The sequence below is a fragment of the Brassica rapa genome, chromosome A06 (genome assembly GCF_000309985.2).
Source record: "Brassica rapa cultivar Chiifu-401-42 chromosome A06, CAAS_Brap_v3.01, whole genome shotgun sequence".
NCBI classification, from domain to species: Eukaryota; Viridiplantae; Streptophyta; class Magnoliopsida; order Brassicales; family Brassicaceae; genus Brassica; species Brassica rapa.
Window position 1 is genome coordinate 17,763,631 of NC_024800.2, and position 22,623 is coordinate 17,786,253.

Consider the following 22,623-nt stretch of genomic DNA (forward strand, 5'->3'; position numbering starts at 1 on the left):
CTTTAAATGTCATTTTGCACATAACTTATCTACCACAAAATCCACTTTTACACTGTTGTAGGTATTTAGTTAATTTTGTGGTCTTTTATGGTTTTTGACCAAATTATCTCTATTTTTAAACTATAGTTTATATAAGGTGCTCTAGAATTCTTCTAAAGGCATCTCTAACCCCACTTTATTTTCCCCTCTAAAATAGAGTTTTGAGTAAAAGTGTTTTAATGATATTCATTTTCTACTCTATAATAGTGTAAATTTATTTTTACTCTATATATAGAGTAATTTTTTTATTTTTTGTTCATCACTCTAAAATAGAGCTATTGGAACAACATCCAATTCTATCATAGAGTATAGAGTTACTCTATTTTAGAGGAAAAAATAGAGTAAACCATTGGAGATGGTCTAAATAACATTTAAGAAGACATACATAACTGCCAATTATAGGAGATTCTAAAGTGATTTTGTGCATTGTGAAGATGATTGCACTCAATCATATGGTCCTGGGCTTTGAGGCCCATATCAGCCCAGATAAAACCAGAATGGACTACCAAAACTCCATAACATAAGCTTCTACCCACCTGTTCGCCCTCTCCTCTCGTGCACTTGCTTGTCATCGATCCAAAACTGAAAATTTCGCTCGCATCACATACTCGCCGTCGCCATCGTCAGTCACTGCCGTGAAATCCTCTCACCGAATCAAAAGTAACTGGTTGAGCTTAGATCTTTCTTGCATTTTTACGATTTCAATTCGCTGTGTTTTGTTCGATGAATCCCTCAATTTCTATATCGTCGTGGTGGATTTATCCGTTTTGGTGTATTTTTCCTTAGCTAGGGTTCAGTGGATTGATGGGGAAGAAGGAGAACGAGATGTCAGCAATGGAGATCGACGATCCCAAATCGGACGGCTCTGAACAGATCCTTCCGAGGTTCTCGATGAATGGTTAGTATATTCATGAATATAAGTATCTGCATGTCTGTGAATCTCGAATTTAGCAATTGGTTGCTTACTTGAACCGTACAACAAAGCCTCTAAGTTTGTGAATCTACGCATTTGGGTTTTCAGTTCTGCAGCTGATGAAAACTTCTCAGGCGCAACATGGTCTGCGTCATGGTGACTATGCTCGCTATAGGTAAACCCTAAGCTCATTAGCTTACATGGTCTTTTCAAATTTGTTTTAGCTGATGCTATCTTGTTGTGTAGGAGGTATTGCTCAGCACGGTTGAGGAGGCTGTACAAGTCCTTGAAGTTTACTCATGGTCGTGGTAAATACACTCGGCGAGCCATACTTGAATCAACTGTCACTGATGTTAGGTATATACTTGAATCCTTCCAACTTGAAGTTTTTTGTTTGAGATGTGCTCTTTTTTTTATGTTTAATCTTAACATTAAAAAAGCTGTGAAGGCTCTGTTTATGCTTCCACTATAAGTGGTTTTTGAGGTACTCTACTCACATACCTGTAATTGAGTTAATGTTTTTATTTGAATAGGTTTCTCCATGTGGTTTTCTATATGACGGAAAGAGCATGGAGCCATGCAATGGACAAAAGACAGCTACCGGATGGGCCTAATGCAAGGCAGCGGATATATTTAATTGGTAGGCTGAGGAAGGCAGTAAAATGGGCTTCGCTTTTCTCAAGTCTGTGCTCTAATAAGACGGACTCCAGGACATCTTTGGAAGCTGAGGTATTTCGGTGATCCCAATTGTTGAAGTGTTTTCATGAACATACATCTCTGCCTTTAATGGAAGAAGAAGAGTATTCCTCAGTTTTAGGCTATTAGCTTAGTTGTTTCGTCATTTCCTGTAAAATGTATGTGTACTCTATAAACAGACGACATGAGTCTTCATACTTCATCTTACTCTTTTATAGGCATATGCTTCCTATATGAAAGGCACCCTGTTGTTTGAGCAAGATCAAAACTGGGAAACTGCGTTGGCATGTTTCAGAAACGCCAGGTTTGTCTTTGTTCAGGATCCTCTTTTTGCAATTTGGTAGGTTTTTGTTTCTGAAAATTATTCGCCGTCACAGAGCTGTTTATGAGGAACTCGGGAAATACGGTGATCTAGAGAACCAGGTTCTTTGTCGGGAACGGGTTGAGGAGCTTGAGCCCAGTATTGAATACTGCAAACACAAAATTGGCAAATCAAACTTGCAGACATCTGAACTACTTCAGATTGGTGAGATGGAAGGTCCTGCATTGGATCTTTTCAAAGCAAAGATAGAGGTACGCACACATATCATTTCTGTCAGCCTCACCACCGAAGCAAGTGTTAACTGTGTATACATGTTTCAATAGTCCGCATAATTATTGAAGCATAACATTTTTGTTTGTTAGCTTTGCCATCTGTTATTGTGAGCTTAGACTAGTTCGCTTTTGACCTGTGACCAACATACAGAAATACTAATTACATGTTACGATCTTGGCTACTCTTGAATGATTTGCAATGGTTTAGTGGTTAACTGTTTCTCAGATCTCTCAAACATTTCGGATTAATATGATGTATATTGCTCGCTTGTCATATAGGCTGCTATGGAAGAGGCCAGATCTCAACAAGCTGCATCTCTTACAGAGTTTAATTGGCTTGGCTACAGATTTCCAGTTTCCAACCCAAAATCTCGGGTTTCTATTTTAAAAGGTTCTAGTAACTTTTTCCAATTCTCTCTTTTTGAACTACTCTGCAATGCTGACAAATTATGATCTGGCACAATTATGGTTTACCTTTACTATGTAGTTACTGTTATGCGTTACTCTCTTAATATATAACCTGCTTTGGTTGGACACTGAGCACTTCTCTGCGGCTCTCACTCTTTGTTCCTTTTTCGTTCAGCCCAAGACTTTGAGAAGGAGCTACAGGGTCCAGGAGCAGAATTTCTCCCTGCAGAGAAAAAGCTGACCATATATGATAAATTATTCACTGCATATCATGATGCGCGGACTATCATACGCAGTGACTTGGTGAGTTAGTTTACAGGAGATAGCTAATTAATTGATTTGGTACACCGAATAACCTTTTGAAGATTTTTGGAAGTATAGACAAGTTTGTTAAAGAGTATCTGTTTTTTTTGTTTGCGTTGCTGTTTCTTTGATTGATTTTCATAAGGAGTATACTATTTTTAGGTAAGTGCAGGAAATGCTGAATCTGTCAAAGATGATCTAAATGGTCTGGACAAAGCTGTTGGAGCTGTGCTAGGACAAAGAACCATTGAAAGGAACCAGCTGTTGGTTAAAATAGCAAAGAGTAAACTGAACAGGAAACGTGATGATAAAACTGAAAAGGTTACTAAGCCTGAGGAGCTTGTTCGATTGTATGACCTTCTGTTACAGGTTAACCACTGTTCACCTTTTTTTCCTTCTCCAGAAGCAGATTTTGTATGTTAAACCATTCAGAAGACCTCACCTTTGTTTCTTTTCTTCTTTTCAGAATGTCGCTGATCTTTCTGACCTCATTAGCTCTGGAAGAGACAGGAAATCCGAAGAGATTGCCTTCGAAGAAGAGTGTCAGCGCAAAAGCCTAGCATTTCGTGCTGAAAGGTTTAGTTCTTCTTCCACGTTATTGTATTTTTTGGAGGGTGATTGCTATTGAGTTGTGGCCTCGCTATATTTTTTATTTGATTTAGCATATTTGATTAGAGTTAAGCTTCTCAAAGCCGTTGATCCAATCCTTAACATGAGTTAGTTGTACATAGTAAGTTAGGAACCTCTTTCCCCGTCAGTCATCTCTTCACCTTTTTTTTTTGGTCTCTACTAGAATCACTTATTAGATGATTTAGCTCCTGTTTTAAATTGTTCAGAGTTTTCTCCATTTGAGAAAACGTAATAAGAAGAGTTTTCATTTACTAACTGCTGCATTCAGTTTTCATCGCCTTTGATTAAGTTAGCTGATAATATCTTCTGAAATCTCTTTTCAGGTGCTTCTACTTGGCAAAGTCATATAGCCTAGCAGGAAAAAGGGTTGAAGCATATGCCTTATATTGTCGAGCTCGATCTCTTACTGAAGATGCCCTGAGCAAGTTTCAGAGCATAGCAAACAAAGATGAGGTATCCACGTATCATTTCACTTTTTTTTTTTACCTCATACATTAGATAGCTGTTCTACGTTACCTCCTCGTGTCGATTGGGTATGGTTAATATGTGATGGTGTAAATATAGGCATGGTACATGCTAGACGTTTCATATCATATATACTATAATCACTAAAGTAATATTTGATTTTGACTAAATCTTTCTAAAAATTCTCAGGGAACAATCCAGGAACTAAAGGAACTGAGCAAAGAATGCAGAGCTAATAGTTGCATAGAACATGCGACAGGGATCATGGAGGAAGAGAAGGCGCCGGAGAAGCTGTCAAAGAAAATCTCAACCATATCACTAAACGATACAACCACTAAAGTACAATCTCTCACTAATTTACCTCCTGTTTCCCCGGTGGATACCTTGTTGATTAGTGGCTGATGGTATAAAAAAATCTTGTTTATGTGAAACCGCAGGTGGAGAAATACCTGGTAGATAAACTGGAGGAGTATGAATCAGCAGTGGGAGATGGGAACACAAAAATGGCACCAAAGATTGAAAGGTTCCCACCTGGGTTCGAAACGATACCTCGTAACCCAATTGTTCTAGACCTGGCCTACAACTGCATAGAGTTCCCGGTTCTTGAAGAAAGGAAGAAGACAGAGCGGAAAGGATTCATCAGCCGTCTCTGGGGCGGAAGAAATTAAACCCCACAGGTTTAAAAACAATCTTTTTTTTCTGTTTCCCTTACCAAACTGTGAAACTTGTTGCTCTTTAAACCCAGCCAAATGCATTGAGTTTTTATTTATTTTCAGTGAACCACAATTTAGGGGGTGTTATTGGTTCTATGATTTTAATGGATTTGAAAATCCAATCAAAATCTAGTGTTATTGGTTCTATGATTTTAAAATCTATATTCAAATTCATTGTTATTGGTTCTATGATTTTAAAATAGATTTCAAAATTAAGTGTTATTCAGTAGTAAGGATTTGATTAAGCATTTGATTTGAATTTGGATTTGAATAGATTTATAAGTGTTTTAGAGAGTAAAATACAAAGAAACAAATATTGAGTTATAGCTTGTTATTTTGAATGGATTTGTTTTATAAATTTTTCTCTAACAAAAAAAAGTCCAATATCTCACGTATACAACAAAAATTTCAAATAAGCCATGGCACTTTCATCACGCAATATTCTATTATTAACACCAACTTCTATTTTTCAGTAAAATATGTGATCATTTTTTATTTGTAGGAGTATGTCATTTCTTTTGAACAAAAAGTTATATTTCCTGATTTTTTTATTTTTTATTATTTCTATATTGATTTTTCGTTTTCCATAAAACATGTGTCATGATTTCTATATAATCTTCGTTATACACACATAATTTTATAAACAGACAAACACATAGAACTTGAAACTAGAAGCATCAATGGAAGAATCACATCAAGAAACACAAGACCCATCGCAAGAACGAGAAAAATGTTCATATATTCAATAGAGTCCTGAAAAAAATAAAAATTTGATCAATTTACTTTTAGATGATGTTGCTCGGGTTTGCGTGACAATAATGGCACATTCAGCAAATTTACGGTGGAGAAACACAAGATCCATCGCAAGAACGAGAAAAAAGTTCATATATTCAATGGAGTCCTGAAGAAAATAAAACTTTGATCAATTTACTTTTAGATGTTGTTGCTTCGGGTTTGCGTGACACTAATGGCACATTCAGTAAATTTACGGTGGAGAGGCGAATTCTATCTACTCTCAATCGAATGCATGGATGCAATAAAACCTACCAACACTACTCAAACAGAATGAAGATCTTGAAAACAAAATATCTAAACACGGCTGAATATCTAAACAAAATATGAATGTGTTTTACTTTTTATATACTTTGTTTTATTATAAAGCTGAATTTATTGCAAATCCATTTGATTGATTTTAATAATCCATTTATTTTGATTATGAATTCCGTATGTTTGATTTCAAAATCTATATGTCTGATTTAAGAATCAACAGATTTCTTAAATCCTAGAAGAATTCTCAAATCCATTAAAATAGTAGAACCAATAACCCTTACTTAGACAGGATTACAATTTATTTTTCCTTTAATGACACACTTTGAAGTTTTGGATATTTTGGTTTTAGCATTGGAGAAAGAGTGAAACCCCGATTCGGTTAAATCTTTTAATCGGTGGACCAAATTACATTTGAATCTACTAACAAGGTTGACCCAATAAACTTCATTAATACTGAAAACGATGCTTATTAAATGTAGTAGGAGAAGGCGGGGGATATTCGTTGAAAAGGAAAAGTGTATTTATGAGTTTCTCACACGTTTAGGCGATTTTCAAAGTCAACTGTTATGTATTTCCGGCTTCTTTTTAATTTATAAAAATTTCTTTATTTTTTCAATTTTTTTGGAATTTAAAGATCGTTTTAATTTTTTAGAAAATTTTGGAAGAGTTTTTATTTTTTAAAATGAAAAATAAAATTTATTTTCAATTTTAATTTCAAAACTAATTTTATAAAAATCTTCTTTATTTTTTAATTTTTTTGGAATTTTAAAGATCTTATTAAGTTTTTAGAGAATTTTTTATATTTAATATGTACTAAATAAATGTAAACATGTTAGTAAGTACATTGAAAGTGCTAGTAGTCCAGTGGTTTAATACCTTACCATTTGACCAACCAACCTGGGTTTGAATCCAGAGGTCTACATATTTTTAATTTCAAATCATGTAAAACGACGTCGTTTCATCTCATTTGAAAACGACGGTGTTTTTTTGGTCAGCCCAAAAATTCAGGTTTCTTTTGGCAATTCGTGCAAAGTTCTCATTTAAATACCCTTGTCTCTCTCAGTTTACACAATCGGAGTAGCGCGAATCTATGATGCCTCTTTCACCTGATCAATAGGTTTTTTTTGTGAGTATCAATCATATCATACGTTTGTTCATCAGAATATCAAATGTAATTTTTCTTTGGTGTAATGACTGTCCTTTTTTTTTGTTAATTGACGTGCTTTGGTAATAGTATTTAAAAGAGTGACAGGCAAGGAGGTTTCAAAGGTTTTTTGTACACGATCAGCACAACAACAACAACGTCAAAGAGTAGTAATTTTGTATTCTCCATCGCACGATCACCACAATAACAACAACGTGTAATAGACCAACCAAAACCAATTTTTTCCGTTTTGGGAAGAAGAAGAAAAAAAAAAACAAAGAAGAGGAAGCGACGAAGGAGGATCGTGCTGCTGTTTCCCTGTGAAAACGATGCAACATTTCGCTAAGCTCGATGATTCGCCCATGTTTCGGCAACAGGTTTTTCCATTTTTTTTTTTTTAATATTTTAATTTCCGTAAAAACGTTTCGATCGTCTCTGTTTCTTGGTCCTTGATCGATTCCACTCATCAACAGAGACAGAGTGTAAAAGATGATTCTCTGTAATCTCTCTCTCTCGTTAACTTTTTGTTTATAAATTTATTTCAATCCGATGAAGAAGAAGAAGAAGAAGAAGATTGATTTGATGACGAAGATCCATTTGAGATGTTCTTTGTTGCTCTTTTGATCTTCTTCAGACTGTTCATTCTTTTTATTATTAATAGATTGTGGTTTGACCTGTAAAGTTTTTTTTTTTTTTTTTTGTTGTGTGGGGTGAAACTGAAACAGATGCAATGCATGGAAGAGAGTGCGGAGTCGCTACGAATGCGATGCTTAAGGTTCTACAAAGGATGCAGAAAATACACGTAAAAACCCTCCTCCTCTTATTTCAACTATATACTACTCTCTTTTCTTTTTTTTTTTTTGTTAGAACAAAACATCTCCTCCTCGAGATTGTGATCTTTCTTTGGCTTTTATTTAATAAGGGAGGGACTTGGAGAAGGGTATGATGCAGACATTGGCTTTGTAAATGCTCTTGAATCTTTCGGTGGTGGCCCTGATGATCCCCTCTGCGTTGCTTTTGGCGGTACCCACCCTCCCTTTCTCTTTCCCTCACTGTCTCTTATTAGTAATCTAAAAACTCTGCATTTTACTTCTCCTTTAGGTCCTGTAATGACAAAGTTCACTATTGCTCTACGAGAAATTGGGACATACAAGGATGCTCTTCGTTCCCAGGTTCTACTACTACTACTCTCCTTGCTTTAGAGGAATATTTATTTTCATTCGTCCTTCACTTCATGCTGTCTATGATGTCTTGTCAACAGGTAGAACATATGCTGAATGACAGATTGCATCAGTTTGTCAATGTTGATGTCCAAGAAGTTAAGGTGGTTAAAATCACTCCTCATTAAAATCCCTTTCAAAAATTCTTGCATATGCTCAAAACATTTTCTCACACCAGGAAGCACGTAAACGGTTTGACAAAGCTTCCATCGTCTACGACCAGGTGCGTTAAAGTAACTGACTTCACAATATGTCAACCTTTTTTTTCGGGCTCTGTTTGTATCTTCATTTTATGTGCATCTCTGAATGAAACAGGCACGAGAGAAACTTCTTTCATTAAGAAAGAGTACAAGATTGGATGTGGCTGCCACCATCGAGGAGGTATGTACACACATCCTCTAGCGTCAACAGATAACATTCACTTTTTTTTCTTCTAGATAAAACTTATTTTTGGTAGAGAGACATTTTCAGGACTTACATAGCGCAAGAACAGCATTCGAGCAATCCCGGTTTCTTCTGGTAATTAAAGCACCTTTTATTATAATTCCTCGTGAATCTCCATGGTATTCGCTTATTATAACGTTTGCTTCTCTTCTTCATGGCACAGGTTAGTGCACTCTCTCATGCGGAAGCTAAAAAGAGGTTTGAGTTCTTGGAAGCAGTCAGCCGGACAATGGATGCTCATCTCCGTTTCTTCAAACAGGCAAAATCTTTTTTTTTTAAAACATTCTTTTATAAGGCAAGAACCAGGGCTCGCTTTAAGTTTCAGTGGACCCTATTCAAATAGTATTAAAACGGACCTTAACATTAATGTTTTTTCATATCTTAGTGTAGAATTATTTATACTTTAGACCTTTAAATGTAAAGAAAATGTGTGGAAAAAAAAATTGGACCCTATACAATTGCACCATGTGCACATGCTTAGAGCCGTGGCAAGAACACATGTTTTTACAAAGAAACCTATCATACAACCAGAAATCATCAGCTCAACTAGAAAGAACACTGGTTATTGTTAGAAGTCTCTGGTTCAAGAGACCGTTAATATTACATGTTGTGGTTTCGGGGCAGGGTGATTGCAGATTTCTTTTCCTGCTTCCTGACATGATTTACTTGGTTCGCTTTCTCACAAGTGATTCTTTCTTTCAGGGATATGAGCTACTGCATCAAATGGAGCCTTTTATTAATCAGGTGTGGATAATAATACAAGAGACTCCTTGTACTATGATTCTTTTTTTCTTTTTTGATTTTGTTTCTTATCCAAGTGATAGATATGCCATGAGCCATCTGTGTTGAATTGTAATTTTATTGCAGGTGTTGACTTATGCACACCAGTCTAGAGAATGTGCAAACTATGAAACGGCATCACTTAATGAAAGGATGCAAGAATACAAAAGGCAAGTTGATCGAGAAACTAGAAACTCAAATGGTTCTCCAACAGGGGATGGCATGAGACACAACTCAAGAAACTCTCAAAAAGTCATTGAGGCCGTCATGCAATCTGCTGCAAAAGGAAAGGTAAGTAAATGACTGAGGCTTGCTCACACTGTTTTGTCTTTTATATATTTGTTGACGTTTGTCTTACAGGTTCAGACTATAAGACAAGGGTATCTGTCTAAACGTTCCTCAAACTTGAGAGGTGACTGGAAAAGAAGGTTCTTTATTCTTGATAGCCGTGGCATGCTATACTATTACCGCAAGCAGTGGAATTGGTCTTCAGTAAGTTGCAAAACTAATGAACATATTAAGTTAGATAGACTTCCAACATAAAACAATTGGTGATAAAGTGAATTGATCCGTCTCTTTTATATACTAGTTGATATTCCTTCCAATTTCCAATGTGGGAGACTCTGTCTCTAATAGAACAATCCTATTTTTATCTTTGTTTGAGAAAACATATATGATGTATAGCATCATCACTGGCCTATGCACCAGGGAAATGGAAGCAGGTCTGCTGCTCAGAAGAATACGACTTCAGAAAACAGTCCTGGTCTGCTAAGTCGGTGGTTGTCTTCTCATTATCACGGTGATGAAAAACCAGTCGCACGTCACACTGTGAACCTGCTTACCTCAACTATCAAAGTTGATGCAGATCAGACGGATCTAAAATTCTGCTTTCGAATTATTTCACCTACAAAAGTTTATACATTGCAGGTATATTAGGGGAGAACACGACTTCTATCTCTTTTGTCCCCTGCGACTAACCAGAACTATTGAAATTGTTCAATGATATAGGCAGAGAATGCGCAAGATCAGATGGACTGGATCGAGAAGATAACTGGAGTTATTGCTTCTTTGCTAAGTTTCCAGACACCTGAAAGAGCAATCAATGTAAGTTTTTATCCTATATGTTGCTATTAGTGCTGAATCTTTCTTGTGTCTGTTTTAGCGCTTAAAATTTACCATTACTTGCAACTGGATCAGCGCCTTTCTACAGTGGACGGAGATACCTTCTCTGTGAGTGATTCCGGTTCTGTAGCAGATCCACATGATGTGGAGCAGGCAGAAAGTGGAGAATCCACAGTGGAAAATAATCACATGACTGGGGGAAAACGTTCGAGGTTCTCAGGGTGCTTGCAGCAACATGATATGATGGCAAAGCCAATTGATGTCTTGACCAAAGTATTGGGGAATGAGAAATGTGCAGACTGTGGTGCTCCTGAACCTGATTGGGCCTCTTTGAATCTCGGTGTCCTCATATGTATTGAATGTTCTGGTATACATCGTAACCTTGGTGTCCACATTTCAAAGGTAAGCCAATTAAAATCTAATAGTCTCCCACTCTTTTCTCACTAAAGTAGTCTTGAATTAGGTTTGCGCGGTCGGTTCATTCTGGTATCCGCTTTTTTGGGTTTTTTAAAAGGTATCATTCTGATATTATAAAAAATTCGAGTTGGATCATATCGGGTTCATGTGGGCTCGTTTTGATGAGTAGGAACCGGAAAATAACCAAACTATCAGTTAGAATATTTTATATCCATTGTCCATACTTACCCAAAAATATTTATTACATATGATTCGAATCATTCTATTTTTATTTGAAAGTAAACATGGATATGATTTGCGTTTGAGAATTTTGTATCCAAATTATTTAATTTTATCCATAAATATCTAAAATGAATAATATATTTTCCCCAATTTTGACTATAACTAATATAATTATATATATATACATATACATATATATATATATATGATCGGATATGTTCGGATACTCATTCGTTTGAGAGCGTGATCCAATACAGTACCGATTTTTCAGTTATAATAATTTAGTACCGGTTCAAGTATTTAAGATGGGTTCAATCGATATGAGACCCCCTTTTTTGAGTTGGTTCGGGTCAGGTTTTCACGTGCAGATATTATGCCCACTCCTACTTGAATTTTCCCATTTTAAGAGTAGCTCTACAAATTTGGTATGAAGTATATTCAAACTTGTCAAGTGCAGGTCAGATCGCTCACGCTTGATGTTAAAGTATGGGAACCATCGGTCTTGACGTTGTTTCAGTCGTTAGGTAACGTATATGTAAACTCAGTGTGGGAGGAGTTGTTGAACTCAGAGAGTAGATCTTCGGGGTAAGTAGCTACGCATTCTCATCATGTTGTATTTGTTCGGAGACAAACTACTTCTTACATGTATTTACAGTCATCAAACCCTTTTCTACTTATTAGCACTCCCAAGTCAGATCAACCAAGAAAGTTTCTTGCAAGGAAGCCTGGTTTTAGTGACCCCATATCTATGAAAGAGTTGTTCATCCACGCAAAGGTATTCTTAATATCAGTCGATGAGGTAATAACCAAAGTTTTTATGAAGATCTCATGTTTGTCCATTGCTAACTCCAGTACTCAGAGAGGATATTTGTCCGCAAAGCAATAGACAGTCAGCATTTCCAGGCAGTTTTCCAAGAGATTTGGGAGAATGTGCGTGCTAACGACAAGAAATCAGTTTACAAACACATTGTCTGCTACCAAGCAGATGTGAATGCTCTACGTGGACAAGCATCGTACACCGTGTCTTTACCCTTATCAAAGATGATGGAGCTGGAGGTAAAGGAGGAAACCCTTGCAGCCAAATTCAAGAGAATCGAAGAGGAGTTTCAAGAGAATCCAGAGGGCTATTCTGACTCGACAGGGGATGGGGAAAGTATGGTCAGAGAAGAAGCTTCAAAGGACTGCTCTTTGCTTCACCTTGCTTGTATTTATGCGGATATTGGTATGGTGGAATTATTGCTTCAGTATGGTGCAAAAATAAATGCAACTGATTCAAAAGGTCGGACTCCACTTCATCATTGTATCATCAGCAGGAGATATGCAATTGCAAGGTTGCTACTTATGAGGTGAACTCCGTATAAATTCCTCTTTAGATTTCTTACAATACTGGTCTTTAAACTTGACAGAAATTAAAAGTGTGGTGCAATGAATCAATCACAGGGGAGGAGATCCAAACGCTGAGGATAAAGACAGTTACACACCGGTCAAATATGCTTTAGAGACAGACCTCAATGACAGCGAACTAATTGCATTATTAACAGACTCCAGAAGATGATAATATGTGATGAAAAAAAAATAACCACTTTGCTTTTACTTTTTGAAAGCAGAAGACGGTACAGCACTAGAAAAGTGTTGCTCTACTTGAACTCTTTTCGCCTGTTAGTTCGTTTTGTTCATGAGGAGCCTAGAGAATACATGTAGATTTTCTTTGGTGCTTGCTAGGTTGATGATATACTGGTTTATACTCTGGTGTACATATGTTCTTTAATGGGGTTGTATGTTCTGTAAGATGGAAACCTCTGTTTCTGTTGTTTGTGTAAATGAAAAGGCAGACACCATTGTTGTGTGTTCTTCTGTTCAGCTTTATGTTTTCAGACACAACTTTGTGGTTTTGCGCATCCGGGAACCTGCTTTGATGGCCAGAGGGATTGTCAATTCATCAATAGTGACCAATCCGATTTTTATTTTCATTTGATTTCATCTGTTTGGAATTTGGATCAGATCCTGTGTTTATAGCACGTTCTTTGTCCATCAATTCTTAAACCCAAAAAAACTGTATTTGCAATGTTAACGATTTCAATGTAACATTCAGTACATCTTCTATAAAAAAAAACCTGAAATGCAGATTTAGTGACGCAAAATATGATCCTCTGCTCAAAGAAGTCGGAAAATTTGCAGTTTGAAAACAGCTCCCATGCGTCTCTTATTCATCATCAACTTCAGAGTGCCATCATGATGACAAGGTGAAGGCAAATCAGTAAGTGAAGAGTTACTGGGCAGACATACAAGCTCTTCCAGGAACAGGAACAGCAACCGCAAGTTCTCAACGGTAACTTGACAAATAAACAATGGCATATCATTCCCAACCACCTTGCTTAGGTTTAGGTAAGACCTGTATTCGGTCACATAAAACAAAAGTTTGACATTCAGAAGATGGAGACCGACTAGATTCGTCTGGTGATACTCAGTTTAAGAGGATAGAGGACGAACCTTCGGGCAATTTCAAGTCGGTCAAGAAATTTGCCTAAAGCCCGCCGTCTTGTTTATAGCTAAAAAGAACAAGGAGGAAGGTTATCTGCTTGTGGCTTCCCGTCTTAAATCTATGGAGCTGCATCTGCTTCCATCCTCTCGTTTGAAGAAATACCCTCATTAATCAACTCAACGAGACTCGAAGAATCGGAAATATATTTGAGACGTATCATGTTCTCCATAACCTTCTCAGCTGCCTCCATTCCTCCCACTTTAGCAAAACCAGAGAGTAGAGCCCGGCATGTCGATATACTTAGCTTACACCCGTCCACAGCAGCGTTCTTGGCAAACATTTCATCCACGAACGCTAGTGCTTTTGTCTTCATCCCTTCTTTCAGGAAAGCAGTAATGATGACACTGTACATTATGCTGTCTGGTTCAATTCCTGAGGCAATGGCCTCGTCGAATATAGCAAACATTTCCAATCTCCTACCCATTTTATCACACCCGTTTAGAAGAGATGTGTAAGTTACAACACTAGGCATCAGGTTTGCCTTGTGCATGTCCTGCAATAGCTCCTTTCCAGCTTCCAAATTTCCTTCCCTGCATAAATAATCTATCATGATGTTGTAAGTTACGTCATTGGGCTTGCCATGCTTATCAAGCGACCCGTCCATCACCATATTTATCAGTTTTGTTTTTAATTCTGTTTTTCCGAACTTCAAAACCCAGTTGATCAAAGCATTGAAGGGGGCGGTAGAAGAACCACAACTCATCTCTTCTGTCTCGAAGATGGCTATAGCTCTTTCCAAATCGTTCCATCTGCAACACCCATCCACAAGTGTCGTGTACACAAAACTGTCAGGAGCTAATCCCTTTAATTTCATCTCGTCAAATAACCGAAAAGCCTCTTCTAGATCCCCATATTTGCAACAACCATCTATGATTGTACAGTACGTCACTGCATTAGGGGGGAAACCTTTTCCTGACATTCCGTTGAAAATTTCTTTAGCTCTTTCGATGTCACCAGACCTGCAAAAGCCACCAAGCAACATGTTGTATATGATGACATTAGGAGTCACACCTTCTTGAACCATCTCATCAAAAATACGAGAAGCCGTTTCCATATTTCCCAACTTAGAAAACCCATCAATGAGTGTACCGTAAGAGAATACATCAGGTGCTATACCCTTTCCACGCATTTCCTGGAATATCTCCTCCGCACCGTCTACTTTACCATTTTTAACGAGACCATTCATAAGAACAGTGTATGTCTTAGCATCCCCTGGAATCCCTTGTTCAACCATGGATCTGAATGCCGAACACGCCTCAATTACTTTTCCCTTTTTGCAATACTCATTGATCAGACCCGTGCACAAGACCTTATTTGGAACCACACCACATTCCACCATCTCTTTAAAATATTTCTCTGCGGATGCAAATTCCCCTGCTTCTATATATCCACTGATAAAAGCCCCGTAGGTGAAAGCATCAGGCTTTAATCCGTTTTCAACCATTTCAACCAGATAAGACCTTGCTTCGTCCATCCTTTTGGCCTTTGAAAGACCAATTATAAGGGAATTGTAGCAGAATGTGTCTGGTGCAATCCCTTGTTCCTTCATTTCTTTCAGCACCCTCACCGCATCTCCAAACCTACCTTTTTGGAGAAAGGTTTTGATCAATGTTGTGAATATAACCACATTGGGTCTACAGCCGCTTGCACCCATCTCCTTCACAATCTTATAAGCTCCATCGATATCCCCAGAAGAACACATGCACTTAACCGTTATACCATAAATATATGGAGATATGACAATGTTCCTCCTTTTCATTTCAACAAGTAACTCATAACCCTTAAGTGCATTCTTTCCTTGAACGTATCCCTCGACCAAACTAGCAAAAGCTCGAGCACCTGGTGTCACTCCGGACGCGATCATCCCATCAAAGAGAGCTTTTGCCTTCTCCATCGCCCCTTCTTTTGACATCACACAAATATAAGAATCATACATCTTAGGATCAATGTTCATCCCAAGAGAAACCATCTCATGGACTAGTCCATTTGCAGCGTCTGCATCCCTCCCCTTCAGTAAACCCTCGATCAGTATACTGCAAGTGATATTATCAGGAAACACACCAAAACTATTCATCTCTACCACCAACGCTTTAGCATCATCTAGTCTCTTCCGCTTACACATCCCACCTACAAGTATATTAAATGACTGCTTCGATGGCACCAATCCTTTGATAATCATCCTCTTCTTTAGCTCAAGAGCTTCATCCACATCTCCCTTTTTACACAACGCTTCGTTGACCAAGCCATACACAGCCACACTCACCATCCCAAACTTTTCTTCGGCTTTAAGAAGAACATCTTTTGCCAGCTGAACATTCCCACCTCTGCAATGTGCAACAATCAACTTTTCATAACTGTGCACATCAAACACTAGACTTCTCTCAGCCATCTCATTATACACATCCCAAAACAAATCAAGACGATTCCTCTTCAAAAACGCATCCAACAAAACGTTACATCTTGACGAATCAAGAACCAAATCCTTAGTGTTTGTAATCACAAAAGCAGCTTCGTCTAAAAACCCTTTATCAATATACACATCAATCAAGATCCCATACACAACTCCGCCGCCATCACTCAACTCTCGCGAACATCTCGCAACCGAGCTCAAAACCTCAGATACAGGCCACTTCCTCTCAATCATCCTGATTACAACACTACGAGCTTGCCCTAAACTACCGAAGCTACACAAACCTAAAGCGAGAAACGAAAACGAATCAAGTTTCTGCTCCGTAACCTTCTGAGAATCCACCCAATTGAAGAAGCTCAGAAGCTTAGCGGGATCATCGACGCGTTTTGATCGCAGAACGGAGAGAACGACGTCTGGGTTTATCTCCGCCGCGAGATTCGAAGACACCAAGGCGTCGCGCCAGTTCGCCGTATTGAGGATTCCCGCTATTTCGGCTGATGCGTCGGGAGGTTTCCCGATTTGAACGGAAAACGATCGGAGAAGTAAACATCTGCTCCTAAACAACGTTGAGCTTATCATCTCCGATACCGGCGATTCAACAACCTTCGTCGGCGAAGATTAAATCGAGATACAAAACAATTATTAAAATATATATCCAGTTGGCCCGTTTTATTTGGGCTTTTGGGCCCAAACAGTTACGGGGGCACGTAAACAAGCCTTTAAACCGCTAAAATGTATGTCCGGTAGTTTGGAAGTTTAGATCATTGGTATGAGTGAAAAAATAATAATAGAAGTTCATTGGTATGTTTATTTTGCATTTCCACCTGATTTACCGATTTTGATAAAAAGTTTTAAAATATGGTTTTACGAAGTGCTATATTACTATTGTCGAATTAAATAATAATATTGTGTAGGTCTCAAGAAATTTATTCATCATATATGGAGAGGTTATGGGAGAGATATGATGAAGATCCCCACCCACTAGACTACTAGAGTGGGAATTTCAAATGGTGCATGAATGTTTACCCAAATACATAGTGTATGAAATGCATGGTTTGACCAAGTTTCTTTCTTATTTTGTTTTGATATGAGAGCCAAACCAAATCCATAAAAGTCGACGGGTATGGGTAAACATGAACTAACACTAAAACGTGTCATAGTTAATTCCACGACAGTGGGTGTAAGTATATTACTCCCTCCGTTTTTTATTATAAGTCGTTTTAGAGAAACTTTTTTGTTCCAAATTATATGTCGTTTTCGGTTTTCTATGTAAAATTTATTAATAATTAATGTTGTATGACCAATGATAATATATCTTATATTTTTCTATTGGTTGAATTGTGGTTAGGTAAATAATTAATGATGTTTTTGTTTAGAAAATATAAGAAATTAATGGTTTTCTTAATCTACGTGCATAGCTTTAAAACGACTTATATTAAAAAACGGAGGGAGTACTATGTATCCTAGATGATTCTTATATAAATACGTGACAGGTCGAAAGAAATTGTGTGTTTAACCGCGTTTGTAATATAGTTAACGAAATTTTAAAAGGATAATTATTATTCATAAAACTCATCTTAAAAGTATATGCCAGATCCCTTAAACAATCACTTTAATCATTAAAGCTACTACTAATTGTGGCTAATTAGATTTTTTTTTAACCATGGAGAGAAGCGATAAACTATGGATGACACTTCTCTGGCTATGGATGAAACTTTAAAGTAAGGATGATCTTGAGATTCTTGAGTTGTAATCATTTTAATATAAATTTTAATATCTTAAAAGTTATAATTTTAATTTATTTATTTTTAACAATCCTTTTTAGTTATAGTTTTAATTTTAATTTATAATTTATAAATATCTGAAGACAAAGCTATTGTTTTATTTATATATATAACCAATCATGCATTACATTTTTGAACATACTAACATAGATAAGTAATTAGTTTGGATGCGAGTTCAGTTCAAAAATCACTGAAAACATAATGGCTGATGTAGGAAATCAATACTTCACACATAAATTATTGTTAAATGGTGCTTTATACTATTGTTACACTTCTCCAAGTTGATTAAACTTTCCACAACAAAATAATTTGAATGATTGTGTTGGAAGGAAGGAAGCAGTGCTAAAGAAAACAGCTTAACCAAGCACGACTAAAAATCATATTAGAGGGAGTCATCGTCATTAGATCCAACTAATTATTGTTGTTTATGAAACCCATAGACCCAAGTTGGCTCAATAAACTGGTGCATTACATTTTAATAACCACTAAGTTAATTGATAGCATAAAATAATAATTAGCTTCCGTTGCAGTCAAAGAAAACGATTACAAGTATTTGTTTTCTTAAAGTGATGTTTAGTCAGAAATGGCATATCTTCTTCTTCTTTTTTCATTAAGAAAGAAAAGTTTTCTAGATTCTATTAGCAAACAGTTATATTATGAAAAAGATTAACTACTATGTCTAACCAAAATAAATATTCCTGATAAACTTTAAAACCAACTGTTTTTTCTTTTACATTCCAAAATTTATATAAGATCTGTAGATAGTTTTTGATTTCTAACTCGAGTTCAATTTTCTAGCGGCGATTTTAAATAGTATAAGCCGACAACATTGAAGCATTGTCGGTGTGGGAGAATCCGTATTCGTTACAGAATTAATAAATTTATTTTTTTCGTATTTTGTTCATAATTTAACCCGATCAAATACAATTATTATGAAATTATTCATAATTATTAATTAGATGAACCTAACCACAAGGACAGGAGGCTCGACACGTCACAAGTCGGCAAAATGATAGAGGCTAGTCATTTGAAACAAAAATAAAAGATTAAAGAGTATCTAATAAAAACATCATATTATCATTTTCTAATTAGAAAATACACTAATCTTGAAAATAATTCAAGCTTTACAGATAAATTCTCGAGATAGTATCCTACTCCCTCTGTTCCACAAAGATATATTTTTTAGTATTTTCACACATATTAAGAAACCACATTAAACTACCATAATAAATGTATCATTTTCTGTAATTTTCAATAACTTTTAACCAATAGTAATTGAATAAAGTCAATTAATTTTCTCGAAATTTACAATTTTTTCATAGAAAACACAAAAATACATCTTTTTGAAACAATTTTTTTTTTAAAAAAATCTATCATTAAAGAACGGAGGAGTACTATGTTTCAGTCAACTAAATTATTTTACTTACATGTCAATCATTAGTAAGTCCTGAAAATTGTTATCATTTAATTGGTTGTTGACTTTTGAATTTTAATTAGATCTAAAATAAAAAATAAGTCTACAACCAGTTAATATCATTTAACAACCAAAATAATATTACAAACAATAAATTATGGTTACTAAATGTCAAAATTATAGAAAAATCAATAATGTTCAATTGATTATTTTTATTTTTATAAACTATATAAGATAATGAATAGAAAATAATTTATGGAAATTGACATAAATAGTTTTATATTCTTATATAGAGAATTATATTCGATGAAAAAATATAATTATATTATTTTTCATAGATAAAGTATTATAATTATTATTAATGTTTTATAATGTTATATATGTTCTATAAATCATTTATAAAGATTTAAAAACCTTTATAACCTTATTTATCATGGTTTACAAAATCATTTTATTGTAAATTTAATTTATTTATAATAGTTTATAAATTATTTGTAAAATAAAAATAGAAATTAAATATTGAACTAGAAGTTACTTAAGTGACTTTTGCATACATGTCGATCATTGGTGAAATGTTAAGAAGATTATTATAATTTTTTTGGTCGATGATTTTTAATTTTATTTTGTTTTAACTACATAAAATAAAACTAAAACTAGAAATAATTAATATCAGTTGCCAAATAATCTAAATACTTTTATAAGTAATGATTTATTGTAACTAATTGTTGGAATTATAGAAAGAGTAATAATTTTTGATTAATTCTTTATAGTTATAAATTACATAATATAATGAACGAAATTTTTATATAAAAATCACTATAATAATTTAATATTTTACACAAAGAATTATATTCGTATAAGTATACAATAACTATTAATGTCTTATATAATTTATACATGCTTTATAAATCATTATAAAGTTTTGGAAAAAATTATAAATCATATATATAGTTTTCTGAAAAGTTAAATTCTATTATTATGGCTTCCACAATCATTTTATCAGAATTTTAAAATTATTAGTAAGAGCGTATAAATCAGTTGTAAGAGAAAACTAGAAAATTTTGGAAAACAAAGATAAATTTACAATAAAAAACTGTTATGCTTTTCATTAAAAAAAAAAATTAATAATAATTACGTATCAATATAAATGCATGATTATTGCAATGTACACTGGAAAATATTCAATATATAAGCTATGAAGATTGGATGAATTATATTCAACCAAACATGTGAGAACATTGCAATCATAAAATGTTTTGAATTTTACTTAAAGAGACCATATATAGTAAATAAGGTAATGTGATGGTTGAAAAAGGATTATAAGGTGGGTTTTGGTTTATTGATGGTATGGTTTGGCTTGATATTTAGAGAGAGAGATTCTTTTTGGAAAAAAATTATGTAAGAAAATTATGACGACATTAACAATGCATGTTAAAATGTGATAAAAAGTGAAATTATAATGAGAGAAATAAGAAGAGGTTGTAGAAGATGAATATTATGTGTTGGAAAAGTTAATATGATAATTACATATATAATTCCATTGACATTTGTTATTACTAAATAGTAAATACTCATCATTTATTTTGCATCAATTTTATAAAAATTTCGCAACTGATAATTAATTTGCATCAAAATTAAACGAGGTGATTGATAATATAATGTAATGATTATAAAGTGTTCAAAAATAGATCTTATGATTTGCAGTTCATGATTTTGTTAATTGTTTCATCAAAATCATGTAAAATAAATATTTTTAGTGATTTTGATTAATATTACTAAATTATCACTGAATCACATTCTTCTAAAAATACAGTACTGAGATTTTAAATTTTCAGTATTTGGAGCTAAAATATATTTTTAATGTTCTAATTATTATTCTAAATTTATAGCATTATGTATTTTTCATATATCTATATACGTAAATTAGAGATGACAAACAGGTTGTTCTATTCCGTCATGTCCCAGAGCATAGCAGGATTGTCTTCAAGCGGGTCACGACGGGTCAGGTCCCTGCAGGCCGCGGTCTCCGGAATAGCTGCCCAAACCTGCCCCGTTAGATGTACAAGCCTTTGCAAATAGGCTCGCGGAACATGTGATAATATACGCAGCATGATGCTTAAGGCCACTCTAGGACGCTTTAGGTCACTCTAAGATATAATTCAGGTCGTCGATTGAACTGGACATTATTTATCAGTTATTGATTTGCTTATTTCTTATTTAAAAACAATAGTTGTAATTACTTTTGTCACACTCCAAACATATTTACATATTAAGTAAAGATAATTGTAAAAAATATTTTTTATTAGCTTATAACTCATAAATTCATAGCCAATGCTTTAGTTTGATGAATCCAAAAATTAATAAAACAAACACAAAATCAAGCGATCAATGAAATTAAATAAAAAGAAAACACCAAATCAAAACATCGCCTAAGCTCAAATCATTATCGCGGAAGCTCTTTTTGTTTTCTTAGGAGAAGCCACACGAATCACATTTTTCTCACTCTCTCTTTCTCTCATTTTTTTCCAGGTAAACAGAAATGATGAAAAAAGAGACGCGAGTCCTTCTAATCCACATGCCCATCCCAAAAATGTCCAGTTCCACAACAAACGATTTCGTGAGTTCTGCTAATTTACGAGTTTGGAAAACTCCGGTCCAATACCGCTCCACCCGTGGTCCAGATTCATGATTGTTATTTCTACCGTGAATCCATAGACAACTGCCTGGTATAATTTTAAACCATAAAAGTCGTTCAAAAGTGTATATATTATCTGTTGGGGCTTAGACGGTCTTAAATGTTCAGCATAAACGCCTATGCTGCCTCGACACTTGCTATATGGCTATATAATTAATCAAAACGTAGATTGATTTTACTTAGAGATAACCAAATATGTTATCTCTAATTGACCTGATAGAGGGAAGTTTTTTTTTTTTTTCACTGGAAATTTTATTAATGGAACTGAGCCCAAAGGGGCAAAGCCCAACATGAAACAAAAACAAAAGGGCAAAACATGCCCAACTACGAGAGAGATGAAGGCCCAACACAAGGCCCAAAACACGAACGGTAAACCGTCGAGGAAGCAAGCCACGGCACGTCATCTTCCACGTGTCCGATCGCCCGGCGATCAATGAACACGGGTCAAGACGAGGAACCACTTCCTTCCACCGGAACCAGAGGAGGCGACGGAACTCCGTCGACGGCGAAGACGAACCACGGAAGAACCAATCTTCACAAGGGCTCGAACCGAAGAGCCAAAACTGGGAGATCTACGATTCGGAAAAGAACATCGACGTCTACAATCGATCCTTCAAT

The 22,623-nt window shown here is 35.3% G+C and overlaps 3 protein-coding genes across 9 annotated transcripts; 2 read left to right on the top strand and 1 right to left on the bottom strand.

The window, feature by feature from the left end:
• The first annotated feature begins 542 nt into the window (after positions 1-542).
• Positions 543-4,948, top strand: LOC103874634 (signal recognition particle subunit SRP68). Of its 4 annotated transcripts, none has more exons than XM_009153066.3 (14): positions 543-699; positions 826-937; positions 1,061-1,127; positions 1,199-1,309; positions 1,486-1,681; positions 1,867-1,952; positions 2,026-2,221; positions 2,522-2,633; positions 2,826-2,953; positions 3,116-3,322; positions 3,420-3,529; positions 3,907-4,036; positions 4,238-4,387; positions 4,486-4,948. In XM_009153066.3, the coding sequence occupies exons 2-14, from the start codon at positions 844-846 to the stop codon at positions 4,714-4,716; spliced, it is 1,818 nt and encodes a 605-aa protein (XP_009151314.1). In that variant the 5' UTR covers positions 543-699; positions 826-843; the 3' UTR covers positions 4,717-4,948. The 4 variants fall into 4 exon arrangements, with proteins under 4 accessions (XP_009151314.1, XP_009151316.1, XP_018508078.1 ...); XM_009153068.3 differs by having other exon boundaries at positions 551-706; XM_018652562.2 differs by having other exon boundaries at positions 553-699; positions 830-937.
• LOC103874637 (pentatricopeptide repeat-containing protein At5g61990, mitochondrial) lies at positions 4,400-21,388 on the bottom strand. Of its 3 annotated transcripts, none has more exons than XM_033273099.1 (2): positions 13,651-21,388; positions 4,400-4,409 (listed from the first exon to the last, which is right to left on the bottom strand). In XM_033273099.1, the coding sequence occupies exon 1, from the start codon at positions 16,689-16,691 to the stop codon at positions 13,761-13,763; it is 2,931 nt and encodes a 976-aa protein (XP_033128990.1). In that variant the 5' UTR covers positions 16,692-21,388; the 3' UTR covers positions 4,400-4,409; positions 13,651-13,760. The 3 variants fall into 3 exon arrangements, with proteins under 3 accessions (XP_033128990.1, XP_033128989.1, XP_009151320.1); XM_033273098.1 differs by lacking the exon at positions 4,400-4,409 and adding an exon at positions 13,108-13,614; XM_009153072.3 differs by lacking the exon at positions 4,400-4,409 and adding an exon at positions 13,108-13,552 and having other exon boundaries at positions 13,651-21,386.
• On the top strand, positions 5,179-12,773 carry LOC103874635 (ADP-ribosylation factor GTPase-activating protein AGD1). 2 transcript variants are annotated; one of them, XM_033273101.1, is made up of 19 exons: positions 5,179-7,332; positions 7,681-7,757; positions 7,878-7,978; positions 8,057-8,127; positions 8,217-8,279; positions 8,354-8,398; positions 8,491-8,556; positions 8,647-8,694; positions 8,783-8,878; positions 9,322-9,363; positions 9,487-9,690; positions 9,760-9,891; positions 10,108-10,326; positions 10,408-10,503; positions 10,597-10,923; positions 11,618-11,745; positions 11,842-11,935; positions 12,013-12,506; positions 12,601-12,773. In XM_033273101.1, the coding sequence occupies exons 1-19, from the start codon at positions 7,285-7,287 to the stop codon at positions 12,713-12,715; spliced, it is 2,466 nt and encodes an 821-aa protein (XP_033128992.1). In that variant the 5' UTR covers positions 5,179-7,284; the 3' UTR covers positions 12,716-12,773. The 2 variants fall into 2 exon arrangements, with proteins under 2 accessions (XP_033128992.1, XP_033128991.1); XM_033273100.1 differs by having other exon boundaries at positions 7,878-8,127.
• Positions 21,389-22,623: the final 1,235 nt, after the last annotated feature.